The sequence below is a fragment of the Oryctolagus cuniculus genome, chromosome 10 (genome assembly GCF_051225735.1).
Source record: "Oryctolagus cuniculus isolate XC-2025 breed Fujian yellow rabbit chromosome 10, ASM5122573v1, whole genome shotgun sequence".
Taxonomy (NCBI): Eukaryota; Metazoa; Chordata; class Mammalia; order Lagomorpha; family Leporidae; genus Oryctolagus; species Oryctolagus cuniculus.
The window spans coordinates 65,635,594-65,656,471 of record NC_142876.1 but is presented as its reverse complement, the minus strand read 5'-3'; the positions used below and the strand labels follow the sequence as shown (position 1 = coordinate 65,656,471).

At 44.4% G+C, this 20,878-nt stretch overlaps 1 protein-coding gene across 11 annotated transcripts in view; it reads right to left on the bottom strand.

Moving 5' to 3' along the window:
- Positions 1-20,878, bottom strand: part of PTPRM (protein tyrosine phosphatase receptor type M) — an 884,286-nt gene that overhangs the window by 76,028 nt on the left and 787,380 nt on the right. For all 11 annotated transcript variants that reach the window (XM_089305318.1, XM_008261054.5, XM_089305319.1 and 8 more), the window contains one exon: positions 20,060-20,096. In XM_089305318.1, coding sequence (XP_089161444.1) covers positions 20,060-20,096 — 37 coding nt within the window. The remainder of the gene's footprint in view (positions 1-20,059; positions 20,097-20,878) is intronic.

The window sequence follows — 20,878 nt, the reverse complement described above, 5'->3', positions numbered from 1 at the left end:
TCGGTGACCTGCGGCGCATAAGCTGCTAGCCGCCGCAGGTGCTCATCGTGCTCATCGCCTCACTTAATCAGGCAGACCGAATCCAAGCTCTCACATTGCAGTGTTGTAGGGAGGCCTTTCTATTTCTCTATTTCTCTATCTCCGGGCATTCCTATTTCTCCCATTTTACTTCTATCTTCCAGCATTCCTATTTCTCTCACTTTGCTTCTAAACTTCTGTTTCTCTTATCCCTGCGGCTTCCCGGCTGCGCCTGCCCCGAGGCTGCTTCTCGGCAGCTTCCCGGCTGAGCCGCTTCAGCCCGCGCCTCTTTCATCTGCGCAGCTTCCCGGCTTTGCGCGGCTTGGCTTCGGGCGCTCCGCGGTCTCCACGCCCTTCGCGTCTGCACCACGGCCTCGCGCCAGCCCCGTTCCCTATCTATTCACGCCCCGTGCTCTCTCTGCACGCGGCGGCTTCCGCGAATGTTTCCGCCACCACCGGCATTCAGTCCAAGTTCCCCGGACTAACCTGGCGAATCCTGGCGGCCCACGTCTCTGCCTCTGGTTCCAGATCTTCACCTCTTGCTCCCCGGGGTGACTTGAAGAATTCCAAGGTGGCTTATGTCTCCGCCTCGGCCTGCACTCGCGGCTTCATCCTCCCTAACATTTTTCTCTACCCGGTATGTTTCCTTAAGTTTTCTTCCAACAATATTCCTCTCATTTCTCCTGGCTACTCCCCACAGTCCGTATCCGAGTCCAAGCCTCCTCCAGGTTTCACTTTCGCTTTCAATCTCCTAGCTTCCCCGCCATAGTCCGCATCCGAGTCTATGAAAGCTTTCACTTTTGCTTTCAATCCTAACTTCTTTCCCACAGTCCATATCCGAGTCTATGCCTAGGCTTTCAATAGCTTCTTCCGGCACCTAGGCTCTTTGCTAGTCTCTCTCTCCGATATTTTCCCTAGGCTGTTTGCTAGTTTCTCTCTCCGATATTTTCCCTAGTTCTTCCCGTTTCTTCCCTCCTAAGTTTCATATCCGTCCTAAGTTTCCTATCCGAGTCACGTTTCTTCCCTCCTAAGTTTTCTATCCGTCCTAGGTTTCCTATCCGAGTCACGGCACCATTATGTCGTTCCCCCATGAAGACGGGGAGCGACACCTAACAGGTGTGACGAAGGGATGGGCTGCAACTCTGACTGCAGACTCACCAGGCATCCTGCTTTTCTTGTCTGAAACACACCTTTCAACGACAGTAGCTAGGTGACAATTCAGTGAGGGCAGCATGTGGAACCTGGGAGCAGGAAGGTCAGAGCTATCGGGGCAGGGTGACAAGCCCCAGGCTGGCTTCTCACTGACACAGCCAGGATGGGACCCAAGGCTTGCAGAGACTAGGCTCGGGGGCTTTCAGGCCTGGACCAGGTTGGCTCAAGAATTGCTGGGGTGGTAAGATGGGCTTGTATCCAACCAGGGAAGAACAGGGCTGCCCTTTTTGGAGGATGGTTTTGAAACCAAGAGGGATCCTTGGTCACTGTGAAGGCAATCAGAGCTGGGAGGAGAGCTGGAAAGTAAGAGGCACCCAGGGCAAAGATGGTGAACAATTAAATGAGGCCGAATTATGGCCAGCCCCATGGGCAGGTGCTGCAAACTGTGTTGTGTGTACACTGTCCCACAACAGTATGAGCCAGGAGCAAGACTCCAAGTTACCTGAGAAAAGGGCTTAGGAGACTAAGTGACTTTGGTGAATCTGCATGGCAAGTGGCACAGGTGGGAATTCAACTCCGGCCAATCCAGTTATGATCTTCTTATCAGAGTGCACCAAGTAGCCTGAGACCATGAGGCCTGTGCACATCAGGTGTGTGACAGGGCTGCTGTGCCTTGGGAGCTGAAGGAGGGAGTGTGCAAGGGGGTACCTAGCACAGGGCAGAAGCACAGAGGGAAGGGGGGCAGCCCTAAGGCAATGTAGCTGCCATAAGGTGAGGTCCTGACTTTGCACTCTGGCCTGCACTGGACTTCAGTAGGTCTCTGGGCCCCAGTTTACCCCATCAGAACCACAGACGTGGAAGGGACAACGTGAATGTGGGAAAAGATGAGCCTGAGAGTTATGCATTAACTTTAAATCTTTTGCTACATACATAAAAGTAGCTCCCAAGTTTTGATCCCTGTTGCTACTGCTGCTGCTGGCGATCATCTATAATAAGTATTTTAAAGTCAGTTATTCAGTATTCGGAGAATTAGATGTCCCTTCCGTGGTTTCTGAGTACGTTTTTATTACCCAACTTTATGTGATTTTTCAGTAAGATTCTTCCACAACACTTATGTCTATAATTTCACATTTAGTAGCTTTTCATTTTTGCAGAAGTGAAATGTACAAGGTAAAATATGCCACTGCGCTTTACTTGATTTGCCTTCTGTGTCATGAAAATGGTAATGGTGACATGGAAAACAGTTGGCTTCCACATTAATAATCTTTAATATCACTTATCTGAGAGATGCATTTGCTCTCCCCTGAGGCTACTTAGGTCACAACTGCAGAATTTTTATGAGTAATTTTTGGGTTTTGCCTGCAGTAAAGGGAAAGCAAAGTTGAGATAGTGGGGCATATAGGACAGGAGTTGCTCATTTTCTTGGACTGTGAAGAATATCCTAAAGAAAATGATCACTGAGAAGAAAAAATAAAACTCAACTAACAAGAATTAGAAGCAAACATCATACCAAGAGTTGTTCTAAAATGGGGAAAACTTGGGGATGTTTTATTTAACATAAATTCTTTTTTTTTTTTTTTGACAGGCAGAGTGGACAGTGAGAGAGACAGAGAGAAAGGTCTTCCTTTACCGTTGGTTCACCCTCTAATGGCCGCCACAGCCGGCATGCTGCGGCCAGCGCACCACGCTGATCCAAAGCCAGGAGCCAGGTGCTTCTCCTGGTCTCCCATGGGGGTACAGGGCCCAAGCACTTGGGCCATCCTCCGATGCACTCCTGGGCCACAGAAGAGAGCTGGCCTGGAAGAGGGGCAACCAGGACAGAATCCAGCGCCCCGACCGGGACTAGAACCCGGTGTGCCGGTGCCGCAAGGCGGAGGATTAGCCTATTGAGCCACGGCGCTGACCTATTTAACATAAATTCAAAACTGTAACTGGCAGCTTGTCACAACAGCATTATCTAAGGATCGCTCTTATGCCAAGCACTCTTTATGGCTAGAATTACAGGGTTAAAAGTGTTCCCCAGTCCATTGGAATTTTAATTTAGTGACAGTAGAGGAAAAGGAAATAGACATTGGAGCTATAATAAAACACGCCTTTTTGAAGTAGTGTCAAAAGCAATGACTTAAATAATGACGTTAAATAGTGTTTCGGTTAATAAATTTCAGTGGTTCACATGCGGTGAGAAATCCCTTTTTCTTGCACTGGAGTGTGTCTTCCTCTACGTGAGCCTTTGCCTTTTACGTGGCTCGCTCTGCTCAGCAGGTGCCTGCGGTATCCCCCATTTCTTCTAAATTGACTTGCAGGTGTGTACTCTTCTTACCCCTAAAATTAGACCACATTTTCTGCCGAGTCCCTGGTTAACCTTTCCTGTGGGACACAGAACCCACATGTGGATGTTTGTGCCTCACTCGGATCATTCTCCTTTCAGTCTGAAAAAAGTGTGCCAGCATGGAACTGTGCAAACATTTGTGGCTTTCTTTACATGATCTGCTTGATGGAATGCTTGCTTGTTGGCTTATTTCTAGAATATATAAAATTTCGAATGGGCACCAAGAGGTTATGTCAGGTTAATTAGGAGAAAATTGATAGAAACCACACAGTAGTAGACAGGCTGCAGGTAAACACTACAAACTTGAGAAACCTCTGCCTGTACTACTGATTGTCATCTTCAACTGTTCCTTTTTTTTTTTTTTGGTTAATAACCTTTCATTTTATTGATTTATTCAATCAAAGGTAATTATGAAACATCTAAACACAAAAAAGTAAACAATTTCATGGTAGTTGATATTTAGTATGTCTTTACAAAGATACATTCAATCAATAGTCATTTTTTTTCCTTAGGAATATAAGGAACTTAGTACATTTTAATTTTAATCTTTCAAATTTTCAAGTTATTATTGCTTATGAATGAGTTTATGCCACTTGGATTAGTCATTTTCTAATTCATTTTTTCCTGTTGTATGTTCTTACACACCTTGCTAGTTTTTATTTTGGTTTTCCTGAATTTATCTTTACTAAAGTTTGTGCATTTCCATAGGGTGGGAAGGATCACTATGCTCCTAAATCTGTGTATATGGAATCTGTTCAGTTTATATAAACAAAAATTATTAAAAAATAGACAAAAGAAAAGACATACATACAAAGAGAGAAATAAACTTCAAACACAATTGTTCATAGGTCTGTGTTATCTGGAAGGAGGAGGAAGATCCAAGACTGTAATATTCTCTATTTACTAATGAAGGAGCATTTCAACTATGGGAATAGGCTAGGCTATGCTAAGACTTGGCCAAATAAACTCCTTAATAATTGCAGGAAAAAAAAAAGAGTAAATTGAAAACAAAACGACTCAAGCATTCAGAGTACTTTCTGTTTCAATCCAGAACTCCAAGATCTTTAAACAACCAATCAAAATGAAGGAAAACAGTGGCTTTGAGATCTAGGCTTGTAATATTTCTTAAGAAGTTTTGTTTTTGGGGCTGGTGCTGTGGCACAGCAGGTTAACGCCCTGGCTTGGCTGCTCCTCTTCCGATCCAGCTCTCTGCTAATGGCCTGGGAAAGCAGTGGAAGATGGCCCAAGTCCTTGGGCCCCTGCATCTGCGTGGGAGACCCGAAAGAAGCTCCTGGCTCTTGGCTCCGGCCATTGCGGCCGTCTGGGGAGTGAACCAGTAGATGTCTCTCTGCCTCTCTGCCTCTCCTCTCTGTGTAACTCTGACTTTCAAATAAATAAATAAATCTTTAAAAAAAGTTTTGTTTTTTGTTAAAATTAAGTTGAATTAACAAAAAGCATATAAACTATACAAGATCACCCTTTAACTCTTAAAATTATTTCTGAAACACACACACATATAATATATACTCCTAACCATTAAGAGTGTATGTGTTAATAAACTCTCCACAAAAATTTAAAAATCAGTAGTCACATAAAAGATAACTTTGGCTGTTCTCATAACACATATGCCACACAATGATTTAAATCACAAGGAAAACTAATTCTTGTCATGTATTCTGCAACATGAAGCTGATCTCAGAAGCAGCCTGAAGGAACCCAGCCGGCCTCTCTGTTTCCTGCCTCCTTGGTCTAGAGCATGACTGTCATTTTCAGGTGTCTGGTCAACCTCTGGCTAAGCAGAAAACCTGCTTAGTCTGCTTAGCCAGTCCCACCCAACAGGCCTGGTGCAGAAGCCGGCCAAGTGCACACACCTTTACCTTCAGCTGCCTTGTATTTCCTCTAATACTCCTGGGGCAGTATTCTCTTTGGCAGAAGATCACAGCTCAGCCTTATTTTGTTCTCCAGTGGTTTCTCAGCCTTCCCCAAATACTCTCTGAAACATCCCTGTGTAATTCCTGTCTTCAGGTTGATTTGGATTAAGAAGAGGCAAGTCTGGTCTTTGGAATGAAGCTATGGTCTGAATTTAAATGTGTATGGGGGAAGCCCTTGTAAGCCCAAGGCAGGGAGCTGACAGGGAGCTGACGTCATTTTCTGCTATCACCACTGCTCAAGTTCTGTATGACCCATTGTGGCACAGTGAGTTAAGCCACCACCTGCAAAACTGGCATCCCACATGGGTGCTGGTTCGAGTCCTAGCTGCTCCACTTCCAATCCAGCTGCCTGCTAATATGCCTGGGAAAGCAGCAGAAGATGGCTCAAGTACTTGGGTCCCTGCCACCTACGTGGGAGATCCAGATGGAGTTCGATACTCCTGGCTTTGGTCTGGCCTAGCCCTGGCCATTGAGGCTATTTGGGGAGTGAGCCAGCAGATGGAAACTTGTTTTCTCTTTCTCCTTCCCCTCTCTCCCGCCCGCCCCCCTCGTCTCTTTGTAACTCCGCCTTTTAAATAAATAAATAAATCTAAAAATGTCTCATGGGAAACATGCCTTTCCAACCGTATAAAATAGCTGATGTTGGTCTTTGTTTGTAAGTTAACACTGATGACAATCTCTGTGCTCCGGAGGGAGGTACAGCTGTAGTGTAAAGGTTAGAGGTTCCCTTTGATTCATCCTACGGAAGGAAGCATTGGCAGGCATAGAATCTATCAGCTTTTGTGAAACTATGGCAGTGCACGCTGCATTTGAGTTAAAGCTTAACTGCGTTCCTGCTCCTGCCTGAGGTGTCTTTGGAATCCAGAGGACCATATGATACTAATAATTGTAGCTAGTATTTATTGAGAGGTTGCTGGTATTAGAGACTGGGCAATTTAGAGTCCATAATTAATCACTCTGCTCTGTTGTCTCGCGGGGATTTGAGGAGAGGTTCTGGTCTAGTTATTGACATAAAAATGTTTGCATATACAGCAAATTTTAGAGCCAACTTTCAAAGATCTGATTGTGCCTGTATTGCATAAGCAAAGAAATATTCATGAGTAAAACCAACAAGAAGGTGATTCTTTGCACTGTGTACACTTGAAGCTGAAATGTCCCAAAGCATTTCTGGAAGCCCCACCTACGTCAGTGAACCCTGAGTTGGACCTTGTCCTCTCTGGACTGTGTTCAGCCCTCCTCTAGCATCAAGCCTCCCTAGCAGCCTCATTAGCATCCTCAGCTGGCAGTGCTCTGACGACAAAGGAGAATGGAAAGGCCTCTGTTATCCCCACCATGGAAGGCAAGTGGGTATCGGCAGACAAACCAGATTTAAGTGACCAGGGTAGAGACCGACACTTCAAAGAGGAGCTCTAATAGAGGAAATGAGAAAAAGCCTGGTGGGCAGTGTGGCACACTCTGTTTGGCAATGCAGAGACAGAGGCACCATTTCCAGGGGGACCTTTCTGGCCCCTGTTCCTCAGGCCAAGTTGTACGGCACCGTGCATGCAAGCTGGCAAGAGGAACAGGAGAACGTGTGTGTGGCTTCGAAGGGAAGAACGTGACAGATGTCCCCAGCACAAGAGCTGCCTGCTGGCCCAGCACAGCTTTCATCAGAGCCGGTCTCCAAAGAGAACTCTCAGAAGCTGAGCCTGGGTACTTGAGCATGCTGCAAAGAGGGAGAAGGAGAGAAGGCAATCAAGGAGGGAAAAAAAGAACAGCAGCCTTTAGAATGGATGGACTTGGGGGCCCAGAGGATCTGGCTGCCTTCTGTCAAGGAGAAGCCAAGTGAAGGGAAAAACCCATGTTCATATGCTTCAGGGGTTCCTGCCAGCGAAATAAAAGCTTTCCTTAGTCTCTATCTTCTTTAATTAAGTTTTTCTTAGTACACAAATGGGATCTTCTTTTATTTAAGAAAAAAAGAATAAACCTAATAAATGAATAAAATAGAGATAAATTAACTCCCTGGGTACAGCTGAGTGCAGACAGCCTCACATGTTCAATGGCAGTACGGAGCCCTGCATCAGGAAATTTCTAGCAGTTTCCCTTTGGGTGAGAAAGCAAGGAACAGAAGTAACTGCAATGGCCAGAAACTTGCTGTTTTCTGCCTTGACAAACTTGCCCAAAACTGTGCGCAGGGGTGAAAAGGAAATCCAGTGCCCAGAGTTAGGAACCATGGTTCTAGGGCTTCATGGAATCTTGCCTTTCCATCTGCAAGTGGAGGAGGGGCTGGGGAGAGAAACGCACTGGAGAAGTTCCTGAAAGTGGTGTTCCAGGGAAACAGTCAACTAGTACTAGCTGGCTGTCATCTACAGAGGCTTCTGCAACGTGTGGTTGAGGCCCCTGCTGTGCTGCCAGCCCTGTGCTCAGGCCAGCACTTGGTACGTGTGCAGAAACAGTTGTTCAGTTTTGGATGAAACGTTAGGAACAGCTTTGCTTTGCATGGGCCCACGGTACTGGAGGTGCAGGGAAGCTGGCATCATGGACAGAACATGAGTATTGAGTTGCCATGCTATCCTTTCAAAGGCCTGAACCTGGAAGGAAGATGTGAGCTCACACGTTTTCCCCTGTTGAACACAAGACTCCTTAGAAGGTCTGCCTTAATGTACTATGTTTCTCCTAAGTAGAACATTGCACACATTTTATTAAATGATGACTGTTAGTCCACACAGATTACAAATGTGAGTGAACTTCAAAAAGTCCATGGAAATGGAATTGAAAGATAAGTTTATTTTGGTGAAAACAATTTTGAAATCCATGCACAGGTTTTCCATAGTGTGCATTTTCTACTACCTTTGTAAAGTACCTCCCATACTAATATAAATTTTCAAAAACTAATGATTTATTTGAAAGGGAGGAATGGAGGGAAGTAGGGAGGGAGACAGGAGGGGAGAGAGAGACACACACACACAGAAAGGAATATCTTGCACCTGCTCATTCTCTTTCCAGTTGGGCATACTGGACAAGGCCAAAGTCTGGAGCCAGGAACTCTATCTGGATTTCCCACAGCGGTCGGACATCACCTGCCACCTTTCCAGGTGAATCAGCAGGAAGATGGACTGGAAGCAGGCACTCTGAATGGGATGCCAGTGTGGCATATGGATGCTTAACCCACTATACCACAACGCTGTCCCCTCCCCACACTAATTTGCATATATGACTCATTTGAACTTCTGTGGATGAAGGTCAATTAAATCAATTTCTGTTTTAAGTTTTACATAGAAAAAGGAAATTGGGATGTGAATTTTTTGAAGCTTCTCCCAGCCATATAAGATTCTATAACTTTTTAAATTTTTTTTATTTTTTATTTGACAGGTGGAGTTACAGACAGCGAAAGAGACAGAGAGAAAGTTCTTCCCTCTGTTGGTTCACTCCCAAATGGTTGCTACGATCCAAAGCCAGGAGCCAAGTGCTTCTTCCTAGTCTCCCATGCGGGTGCAGGGACCCAAGCACTTGGGCCATCCTCCACTGCCCTCCCGGGCCACAGCAGAGAGCTGGACTAGAAGAGGAGCAACCGGGACTAGAACCAGAGCCCATATGGGATGCTGGTGCCACAGGTGGAGGATTAACCAAGTGAGCCACTGCGCCGGCCCCCAAGATTCTATAACTTTTTATATCAAATGAGGAAAACTTCAAAATTCTTCTTAGAAATTTAAAAAGCACTCTTATAGATTCTTTTGGATTCTTCATAGAAGTAAGATCATATGGTATTGGTCTCTGTGTCTGGTTTATTTCACTTAGTGTTGCCTGGGTTCATCAATGTTGTGATAGAATTTCTTGTTTCTGTAAGGCTGGATAGTATTCTATTGTGTACGTGTACCACATTTTAAAAAACCCATCCATCGTTAGACACTTAGGTCATTTCCATATGTTAACTATTGTGAATCACACTGCAAGCAGCATGTATAGTATGTTCCAAAATAGCTGAAAGACAGGATCTTAGATGTTCTGACCACAAAGAAATTATAAATGACTGAGGCAATGCATATGTTAATTACCATGATTTGATAATTCCATAATGCCTCCATAAATGGAAACAATTATTATCAATTAAAAATTTGATTAACATCTTGATTAATATTATCAATTAAAAATTTTGTTAAAAATTTGAAAAAAATTTAAAAAGCATTTTATAAAAGGATCTGTTTATTTGTTTGAAAGGCAGAGTGACTGAGAGACAGGAGGGAGGGAGGGAATGAGAGAGAGAAGGAGAGAGAGAGAGAGAGAGGGTGACAGAGAGAGACAGACAGAGATAGAGACAGATATCTTTCATCTGCTGGAAGATTACCTCCCAAATGCCCACAATATCTGGGATTGGGAATGCCATCCAGGTGTCCCGCATGGGTGGCAGAAACCCTAGCACTTGGGGCACCATTCACTACCTCTCAGGTGCTTTAGCAGGAAGCTGGATTGGAAACAGAGTAGTCAGGAACCAGGCATTCTGATATGGAAAACAGATATCCCAGGCAGTGGTGTCACAAGGCCCATCCCAAAGCATTTCTTCTAAGACAACCTGAAACTAGCATCTGCTTAACGGCAGGACATTATTTGCCTTCAGGTTATTCTATGTCCACTGAGATTCTATGATTTCAGGGGTGCATTTCTGCTCAGAGCACTTGTGACCACATACGGGGACATTAGCTAGCATGATCCATACCTGGCTTCATCTTTTAATTTGCAGTCTGTCTTTAAATGTTCTCACTGCTAATGGACAAGTTTATTAGGAGCACAAGGATGAGATATGTCTATGAAATTGACCATTTGGCTGATTGGCCAGTGCCTTTTGAAATTAAGTTGGCAAAGAGCAACTATTATTTGAAAGGCATTTTCTGTAAACGCAGTTAATTGTAATTGTTGATTCTCTTCTGGAAAATCACAGATGGGTGGCAAGATGCAGGTGAGCCCTGCATGAACTTGGCTCTGGGTTGCTGGAACAGTTTGTCTCATGAGGGGTTACCATGTGCCTGTGTATAAACCATATTTTTCTCAAAGCTTTCCTGTTTACATTGGGAAAACAGAGAATGCTCCATTTCACCAGATAATACTTCTAAGTCACTATCAAATAGGACCTAATCCATGAATCCATAACCTACAGTCCATTGACAATACGGGAACAAGTTAGCCGGGAAGAACAATGTCAGCTAACAGAATTTGTGCTTGGAGTGCAAGTCATACGAGTGCTTGGAAGAATAAAAACAAAAGTTGTTTACGGAAGGCTGAGCTTTTGATTAAAAAAAAAATCTTTCAATTCGACTGAGAAATAATTTCAAGTGTTCATCTCCATCTGGAGGCCAGAATGCAGGAGACAAAAGCTTCTTTATGGAGTGTGTCGAACTTGCACTGAGGCTCTGAGAACACTGTGCTTCGAGAACAGCTCGCCCAGGAAAGCTAAGTGTACTATTCAAAGCACAATTATTTACTGCTTCGGAGGCCTGAAGGGGAATTTAGAGCTGAGAAAATATAAACCATATTTATCTTTCTGAATTCCTTATTAAAAATGTTCACACTGCACAGAGTATGTGGAAGAAATGCAGACGAAAAAACAGATTAACAAAGCAAACAGAATGAAGTCAGCATAGGGATGTTTCAATGGAGTACAGTTTGAGACTCTAAATATTTCCACTATAAGCTTTCACCTTCCATATTGTTATTACTTTCACATAAAAGTTAGTTTCTAGCTTAAAATCTCTACATGGAACTTTCAGGTTTCCCTTTTCAAATTAGCAACAAATAATAATTAAAGATAAAACTGGCTATCTGAGTATTTTTCAAAAAGTTTGTGGAAAATGGAATAAAAGATGCATTTATTTTGGTGCAGAACAATTGTGCAGCCCATGCATAGTTGCTTCATAATATGCATTTAGCATCAACTTTTGAAGACTCCTTGTATAAGGTAAATAGGAGGGTTGCACATATAGGGTCAGTGCAGAGCTACGCAAGTTAGCTTGACAAGATGGACTGCCTCAAAAGTCAGGGCCTTGAATTACTGCCACATCTAAATGAGGGTTTCCAAGAATAGGAGCTGGCTAGCCCTTAGAGAAATAGTCACAGATGTGGAGATAGGATCTCAGAATCTGTCCAGGGAAATAGATGCTTTGTAGAGACATCCTTTCTGCCTAGCTGGAATATTCTATCATACAATTGTGTCTGGCACCCAGTAACTCCCCAGTCACTCATGTATTCCTACATATTCTCCCTTAGCCTTATGTTCTAACTGAGTACCTGCTTCCTGCTACCCATCAGGTGGCTGGAACGTACATGTTCCATCAATGGATGGGCGCTGTGACCCCTTCTTCTGATGTCTGGGTCATGAAACAACCTTCTGCCAAAGCATCTTCCTCTATAGTTGGCCGTGGGCACAGAATGCCCAGGCTGCCAGGCCTTAGGCAGTTCTGCCTGATGGATACTAAACATTTCTCAGGCAAATGACTTCCCTGGTATCTAGTGTTCTATATCTGTTCCAGTGGTTTCTGCCAATGTGACTTTGCATCCTTAAAGAGGCAACCGGGCATCCATGGCAGATGAAGAGAAGGTCAAAGGCATGTGCTGTGGGGCCTGTCTGGATGGCCAACTCTCCACAGGCTGCAAGCTCTGTGCACTGTTCCAAGGCCTCCTAACAGTGTACAGCTCAGATCGATTCACAGGTAAGAAATGAAAGTTTATGTGGCTAGCGACTTAGGGGTTGAACAAGGTTCTTTACAACTTGAAAAGTGACATATATAATTAGCAAGACCTACTTTATTGTATGAGTCCATTTTCAAGGTCACAGAAGGAAGACATTATTTTATAAATATTTATATGGCACCCACTAGGTACTAGACACTGACCTAGGAGCTTTAGAAATATTAACTCAGTTCATCTATGCAATGGTCTCTTACAAAGGAGGCCAGTGTTATTCATTTATGATGAGCACAGAGACGTGAAGCAACCTGTCTAAGGTCACACAGGTGACCAACCAGGGAGCTAGGGTTAGAACCACATAACATGGCTACAGAGTCCATGATCCTAATTATGAAGATACCCGTTCTCTCAAAATTTGCAATGGCTTCCATGGAAATGGCATTTACTGCATGCTACCACTGATCTACAGATCTAGATACTGTATATACAAGTTAATTTAATCCCTGTGGAGACTAGTATTAGCAGTACAGTGAGCTGATGTTGAGTCTTGATGTTGGAGTTCCATGGCCTGCATTTAAATCTGGCTCTTTCGTGTCCTAGAACTATGACATTGAGCAAGTCATTTCAACTTTTTCCTCAGTTTCCTCATCTGTAAATTGGAACAGTAAGAGTACCCACCTACCCTTTATTTGTGGTAAAGTTGAAATGAGTTATTACCTGGGGCCAGTGTTGTGATGTAGCAGGTTAAGCCACCACCTGGTATCCCATATGGGCACTAGTTCAAGTCCCCATTGCTCTCCTTCTGGTTCAGATCCCTGCTAATGCACCTGGGTAAACAGCAGAAGATGGCCCAAGTCCTTGGGCCCTCCTCCCATGTGGAAGACCCAGATGGAGTTCCAGGCTTTGGCCTGGCTCAGCCCTGGCCATTGTAGCCATTTGGGGAGTGAATCAGCAGATCAAAAATATCTGTCTCTCCCTCTTTCTGTAATTCTGCCTTTCAAATAATTTAAAGAAAAGTTCATGGAAAATACATATTATGAAGATGCTATGCATGAATTTCAAAATTTTTTGTACCAAAATAAACATCTTAAAATTCCATTTTTCCCATGAACGTTTTGAGGTACTCATGCATGTCTGTGTTTAGAACACCAACAGTCACTACTAGTTACAAATACTGTGTCTCTACCTTCAATTTAGGCAGCCCAAAAAACTTACTGCAGCAGCACAAGAATTACAACCCAGGTCTTCTGATGGGGGTATAGGTGTTATTTCCAGGACATTTTGCTTGTCTTTTTGCAGGTCAGAGGTTTTCTTTTACACTTATTATGCCAAGAATTCATAAGGAATGGGTTCCAGCGCTCAGGCTGCTTTCCATGGGTTCTGACACAGTGGGCTTCTCGGGGTGGAGCAGGCTGGTGCTGTAGTTGAACCCAGGTGCCCTTCTCTTTGGCTGCCTTCTTTTTCTGGTCATTTTCCTTCACACGCTTCAGGAAGCTGTCTCAGCTCTTAGAGTGCTTAATCTGTTCAATACCCGCATTTATTCTCTTGGCAAGAATCCTGCCCTTCACTTGTTTGTTTACAACAAGGCCAACAGCATGCTGGGTAACACTGTAGACTCTCCCAGTTTGGCCTTGGTGACATTCATGGGGCCTTCTTTTTCTTTTTCTTTTCTTTCTTTTTTTTTTTTTTTTTATTTTTTGACAGGCAGAGGGGACAGTGAGAGACAGAGAGAAAGGTCTTCCTTTGCCATTGGTTCACCCTCCAATGGCTGCCACGGCTAGCGTGCTGCGGCTGGCGCACTGCACTGGGGTGCAGGGCCCAGGTACTTGGGCCATCCTCCACTGCACTCCCTGGCCACAGCAGAGAGCTGGCCTGGAAGAGGGGCAACCGGGACAGAATCCGGCGCCCCGACCGGGACTAGAACCCGGTGTGCCGGCGCCGCAAAGCGGAGGATTAGCGTAGTGAGCCGTGGCGCCGGCCAGGGCCTTCCTTTTTCAACAGTACCCATTCCCTTGATGTCTACAATGTCACCTTTCTTGTAAATGCATGTGTATGTGGCCAAAGGAACAACACCACGTTTTCTGAAAGCCCTGGAGAACATGTGTCCGGTGCCTCTCCTCTTTCCCTTTGTGTTGGGGTTCCGGCCAAAGGCAAGCAGAATATTCTGCTTTTAAAAATTAAATGTCAGCTATGGGACCTGCAACTCCAGTCTCTTGTCATTAAGAGAGAATGCTTTCTAATATATGATAACATTGCATAAGTATAAATTTTCAAAATAATGTTACAGAAAACACAGCCTGAGACATCAGGAAAATCCAAGCCTTGAATGTGTTCAAAACACTAAAGACTGAACAATACTCCGGGGTCTCAGAACAAGGTTAGGCCACAAACATTTTAACAACAATTCATTAAAGTTATTTAAAACGTTGATGCTTTCAGAAATGTATTTCACATAGTTATAAACAACCGTGACATTTTTAACCCCTGGGAAGTATGTTATTTTCTAAGGCAGGTTAATTAAGTGTAGCTTTATATCTTACCCTGGAATAACTTTCTCACCACAATGAAGTTCTTCAGCTGAGGTCCAGGGAAACTGAGATAATTCATGAGTAGGATTTGGGGGAAAGGCGATCCAGGAATGACTTCAAATTGTATAAGATGTTTCATACATGTTGTTATGGTTTGGATGTATTTGACCTCCCAGGGCTCACGTGCTGGGAGCTTGGTCCCCAGTGTGGTGATGTTGAGAGGTGGTGGCTGGGGTTTAGCCTATTAGTCAAGATGCTCACTTCTTCCTGGCTTCTATTCCTGGCTCCAGCTTCTTACTAATGTAGACCCTGGGAGGCAGTGGTAATGGCCCAAGTAATTGGGTTCCTGCTACCCACACAGGAAATCTAGATCGAGTTCTCAGCTCCCAGCTTTCACCTTGGCCCTGGACCAGCCACTGTGGGCATTTGGGGAGTGAATCAGTGAATGGGACACCTCTCTCTCTCTCTTTCAAATTAAAAGAAAAATCTAAAATTAAAAAAAAAAAGAGGTGGTGGGTCTTCAAAGTCTGGGGTCCAATGGGAGGTGCTCAGGTTACCGGGGGGCACGGCCCTCAGATGGTGTCAAGGTAGTTCTAGCAGGATTCTGAGTTTGCAAGTAGTTAGAAAAGAAGCCCTCCTCACTCTGTGGCTTCTGGCCACAGAAGTGGATGCAGAAGTAGATGTAGGCCACAGATGTAGACATCCTGTCTGGTCATGGGATCTCTCCCTCCAGTGTTTCTGCCACTGTGGCATGACCTGCCACAGTGAGATACGATCAGTGGGGAGCACTCAACAGAGCCTGTGCTAGATAAACTACCTGGACTTTCCATCTCTGGAATAGGGAATCAACTAAACCTCTTTGCAAATTACCCAGCCGCAGGCACAGAAAATGTATGGCTGTGCACGTGTATGGAAGAAGTGTTCCTGTGGGCAGGAGGACTTCTAGATTTTACCAGCAGCTGAAACAAGTCCTGTGTCTCCTGAGGGTGGTGAACCATTAGGCCAGAGCATCCAGGGCCAGGCAGTGCCGAAGCAAACACGGAGCCAGGGCACAGGGCGCTCCCTGTTCTCACACGGACATCTGGGCACCTGTTGGAGGGCCTCTCTGTAGTTCAGGCTCCACTGGGGTGCTTTGCAGACAGAACACTTCCCTTGGGAAAGGGGGACGTGGTGCTGGGTGAGCCATACCTGCCGCAGACCTGCAGCATTTTCTTCTGTAACTGCCTTGCACTGTCTTTCCCTGAGCGGTCCCAAGCAGGACTCTCCTGAGGTCAGTTTTCAAAAAGACAACTGAACAACAAATACAAGGAACGCTTCTCCAGGGTCTCCTTGGCTGCCCACCACGAGGCCAGCAGGTGCTGGCTCCAATCACTGAAAGCTTCATCCAGCTTTCAGCCCATGCGGTCTCATGGGTTTGCGTTTTGAGTGTGAGATGGGATCAGGTCTGGGCCAGCCCACCCACCTGCAAACTCTTCAGCCCCTGACTGTGAGTCCTTCTGTTGGAATTTCAGTCTCCACTCACACCCCCGCCCCTGGCTCCCAGCACAGCCACAGACACGCAGTAACAGATGCGACCCCTCTCCTTTGATCTCTCGTTTGCCAAATCATAAACCTCACATGTTTTACAACTGTATTAATGTCTGGTCAGCCAGATGTGATGAAGTTAATATTGGGTCATCAACATATTGGCTGCCAGACAGAAAACAGAGGAGTCACAGGAAGAACAGAACAGAGTGAAAAAGCAACAGTTCTGGCTTGAATGGGATCCAGTTTGCAGCAGCGTAATCATCACAGGTCAAAGCCAGCGAGTGGTAGAAAAATTCAATACATCTAAGGCAGGGGGTGGGGAGCAAGAGACCCAGTACAGAAATTCATGATATGTACTCGGTATTGAAGGAACTTGGTGAAAATCTGGGGTTGTCAGTAGATTAGACCATTCGTGTGATTTCATAGCTCCCCAACTGTGAATTGATTTTCAAGAATTATCTCAGTGCAAAACAGAGAGGAAAAGGAGAGCAAAAGAGAGATTTAAAAATTGCATCTGAGGGTGAATGTTTGGCCCAGCAGTTAAAACGCTGCTTGGGATGCCCACATCTCACACTGAGGTGCCTGGGTTCCAGTCCTACTCTACTTCCAATTCCAGCTCCCTGCTACTACAGAGCATAGGAGGCAGCAGGTGATGGCTCAAGTACTTGGGGTCCTGCCACCCATGTAGGAGACCTGGATTGAGTACTGGGCTCCTGCTTTTGGCCTGGCTCAGCTTTGGCTGATGTGGGCATTTGGGAAGTGAACCAGCAGATGGAACACCTTTCTGTCATTGTCTTTCTCCCTCTACCTTTCAAATAAAAAAATAATAAAATGAAAGAAGAATTGCACCTGTCTGTTGGTCTTCATCATGTGTTTGTTTGGCCAGCCTCTTAGAATGAGGTGTTTGAGTGTTTTATTTCTCATGAATGTGGCCCATGGCCATATGCTACCTACCCATAATGAATACTCCAGATTACCAGTGATTCTTATTATGGGTGGTTAGGAGCCAGTCACTACATTATGCTTGCGGCATACACTGGAATGGAGATTCTAGCTTTCTCATCTGAACATCATGGTCTGGGTGTATTACCCTTAATGATGTGTATAGTCTTGACTGAGAGACCAAAACCATTCATTTCCTCCTGGTCCCCTGCATCAACAACAGTGATGTAAGCACTGCCAGTCTGAAAAGTCCCACCTGCAGCTCTGCCTGCCCTGGGGAAAGGCTGCCCTGCTCTGGTCAGCAGGGCACCAGGCCTGCCCTTCTCCCCCAGGGGCAGATTATGGTCTCTGAAACACTACTGATCACTTGACTATGCTTGCCATTTCTTAGCTGCTACACATACATTTGCTCATTAGCACCCAATAGGTTGAATGCTGCCAAAGAGGGCTACTGAGCAATGAAGTATCACTCTAATTAATTCTGCAGAAGTGACTTCTCCGATGGCTTTTGTCTTCAAAGAACACTCTCCCACAGGGAGAGAGAAGTGGAGAGAATGGACACAGGGAAGCTGGACGAAGGGCTGTGCACAGACTCGGAAGTCTCTACGTCAGCAGCTATCTGTTCAGTCACATCACTCTGGAAGCCCTCAATCATGCAGGTTCAATTAAAATCCAACTTTATATTCTCGCTATCTGTGAAAACACGGTTGTTAATCATGTTACTGGATATATAAGAAACACAGGAGTATTTTGGATATTTCACAATTAAATTGTCACATGAATTTATTATAAACTGCCAATTTCAAATTATCATCAAATTTATTAAATCAGATGTTATGATGCTTACTGTAGAACATTCTGAAAGCTATTAGGATGAATTCCAAAGGGGAGCAGGTGTTTGGTGTAGAAGTTAGGATGTGTGCATCCCATACCACAGTGTCCAAGGTTGTCATAGATAATAACCACATGGAGCTGTTTATATGAATATTAAAATTTTAAATATAGTCTCTCATTCCTAATAGCTACATTTTTTTTTTGACAGGCAGAGTTAGAAACTGAGAGAGAGAGAGACAGAGAGAAAGGTCTTCCTTTCCATTGGTTCACCCTTCAAATGGCCACTACGGCCGGCGCGTTGTGCTGATCCAAAGCCAGGAGCCAGGTGCTTCCTCCTGGTCTCCCATGCAGGTGCAGGGCCCAAGCACATGGGCCATCCTCCACTGCCTTCCTGGGCCACAGCAGAGAGCTGGACTGGAAGAGGAGCAACCAGGACAGAATCTGGCACCCCAACTGGGACTAGAACCTGGGGTGCCTTGCCGCAGGTGGAGGATTAGTCAAGTTAGCCGTGGCGCCGGCCCCTAATAGCTACATTTCAAGTACAGCTGTCATGCAGTATCTCTGGAAGACTGGTACTAGAACCTCTGAGCACACTAAAATCTGAGAATGCCGAAGTTTGCTATATAAAATGGTGTAGTGTTTGCCTATAACCTATGCACATCCAGCTCCATACTGTAAGTTATCTCTAAGTTACCCACAATACCTACTTCAGTGTGAATGCTGTGTAAACAGGTGTCACGCTGCATTGCTTAGGGACTAATTGAGGCCTGCACATGTTCAGTACAGTCACTATCTCCTTTAGAACATTTTTGATCCGCTGCTGATTGGATCTGTGAATTTGGACTTGCAGATAGGCAGGGCTGCAGGCAACCACATGTGCCAGTGACATGTGACAGTGTGGTATAGCACATCTCTACCACTGCATAAGGCTACAGGGGGCAGTGCTGCTCTCATGTTGGAATTCTGCTCTCTTCCAATCCCACACCTCCTGAGCTGAACCGGCCACCATGCACTCATTCCTTCCCTCTTGCCGTGGTTCACTGAGCACCTCTGACCTCTCTGCCTCCAAGCCTAGATGTCTCAAGCATGATCTTCTTGGTATCTTTAATTCCTTTGCTCCTTGAATTTCTATGGCCAAACATCCTTCTGATTGCCCTGCGTCTGTTTCTGGGCATAACTGGCTCTTCGCTGCTTCTCAGCACTTTTTTAGTTCACTTTACGTCAACTCACAAACTCATTCCTTCTGATGCTTCATGCCCTACAATCTCAGTTCTCTCGTGGGCCTCATGCTCCACAGATGACCTTCACAGTCTGGAAGGAAGACCACTCAAAAACCATGACCATGAGCTTCTTCCACATTTCCTCTGGCTTTCTTTTAGTTTCCTGTAGCCAAAGAGATCCACCTATCGCTTTCCACCTGAGAGTTCTAATCTTCTGCTTCTAGATCTCTGCTCACAACATTTCCACACTTAGAAGTTTTCCTCCCCATCTTAACCTCTGCTACCAAGCTGTTTGGGTTCATCCCACCAGAAAGCAACCTATTTCCTCAATGTTTTCTCTGTAGCGCTCACAGAAGTCTCCTGGAATTGCACCTATAAAGAATATGCAGGTCACCTTGCATCTTCCCCACTAAATACAGCCATGATGAGAAAGGTGCTTGCTGGGTTCAGCTTGTGCCCCAGCAGCAACTAGTACAGGTCTCTGTTTAGGGAGTAATCACTTTCATATTCCATTTTTATTTTAAATGTAGCTTTTATTCAGCTTAGAGTTTAACCTTACTTTGGTATTATCTAAAACATTCTTAAGTACACATAATTGAATGGATATCTATATATCTGTTATTACAAACATTGGCTAATTCCTAAGGTAGACAGGTTGAATTCAGTTACACACACACACACACACACACACACACACACTTCTCCTAATGATCTCAACATGAAGTTCTAACTAAATGGTTATATTACCAGAACCTCTAATGGGAAAGTAAGGGTGTCTGTATTGATTGTTAGAACTGCAATAAATTGCAGTATCTTCCTAAGGGAGGGTGGAATGGATACAAGATGATAGAGATAGAGAATTTCCCCTTCCAAAAAAAAAAAAAAAAACCAAGAAAGATATCAAAGCTGAAATAAACTTACCTTGAGTAGCAATATAATGATTGGGTCGATGATAGCCCTAAAAATAAATGAGAAAGAACATGTGGTAAACTTAAAATCAATAAGCAGCACAGAAATCATGTGCTACGTTTGCCCAAATGAACACAGATACAAATACCAACAGCCTCATCACTTGAAAGTTAAATTGCCAGACCTAGTACCACGGTGTTTCTCTTCATCGTGCAGCTGGATCAAATGTAACAGTTCTGAGGCATGCACAGGAAGTGTGAGTAACTTAATCACAACACTGGCTATGAGATGATGGATGAGCAATAAACACTAACAACTTATGGATTCTCTGAGAGAACATGACCACAACCCTTATTAAGGTGCAAACAGGCAAGGAATGCACAATAGAACTTCATTTGTGCTTGGGATGTTATTGGCAATGTGCCAAGGGCTTAACACATATTCTGTTATATCAGTATAGACAGTTATATCAATAGTAATACTTAAAACCATTTTTAAACACTGCTAATACTATGACAATGTGCTGTAGCAAGGGGCAGGAATTTAAAAGGCAGAAATTCTGCAAGATCTCTTTTATCAAGACCCTATAAGAAAAAGGAAAGATAAAAATTGGGAGCAAAGAAAGCAGGGAGCAAAGAAATTGTAGAATCAGAACCAGGGAAAAATAAAGCCAACTCAGAGAAAAGTACATCCAGTTAATATATTGTATCACCGTGGACCTCAATACTTTCAGTTTCTGTCCTCTGATATGACTCAAAATACTTTGCCCAAAGTCAGCCGGAAAAAGGAAGAAAAGAAATGTGGAAAGAAAATGCAGATTTCTCAGACAAC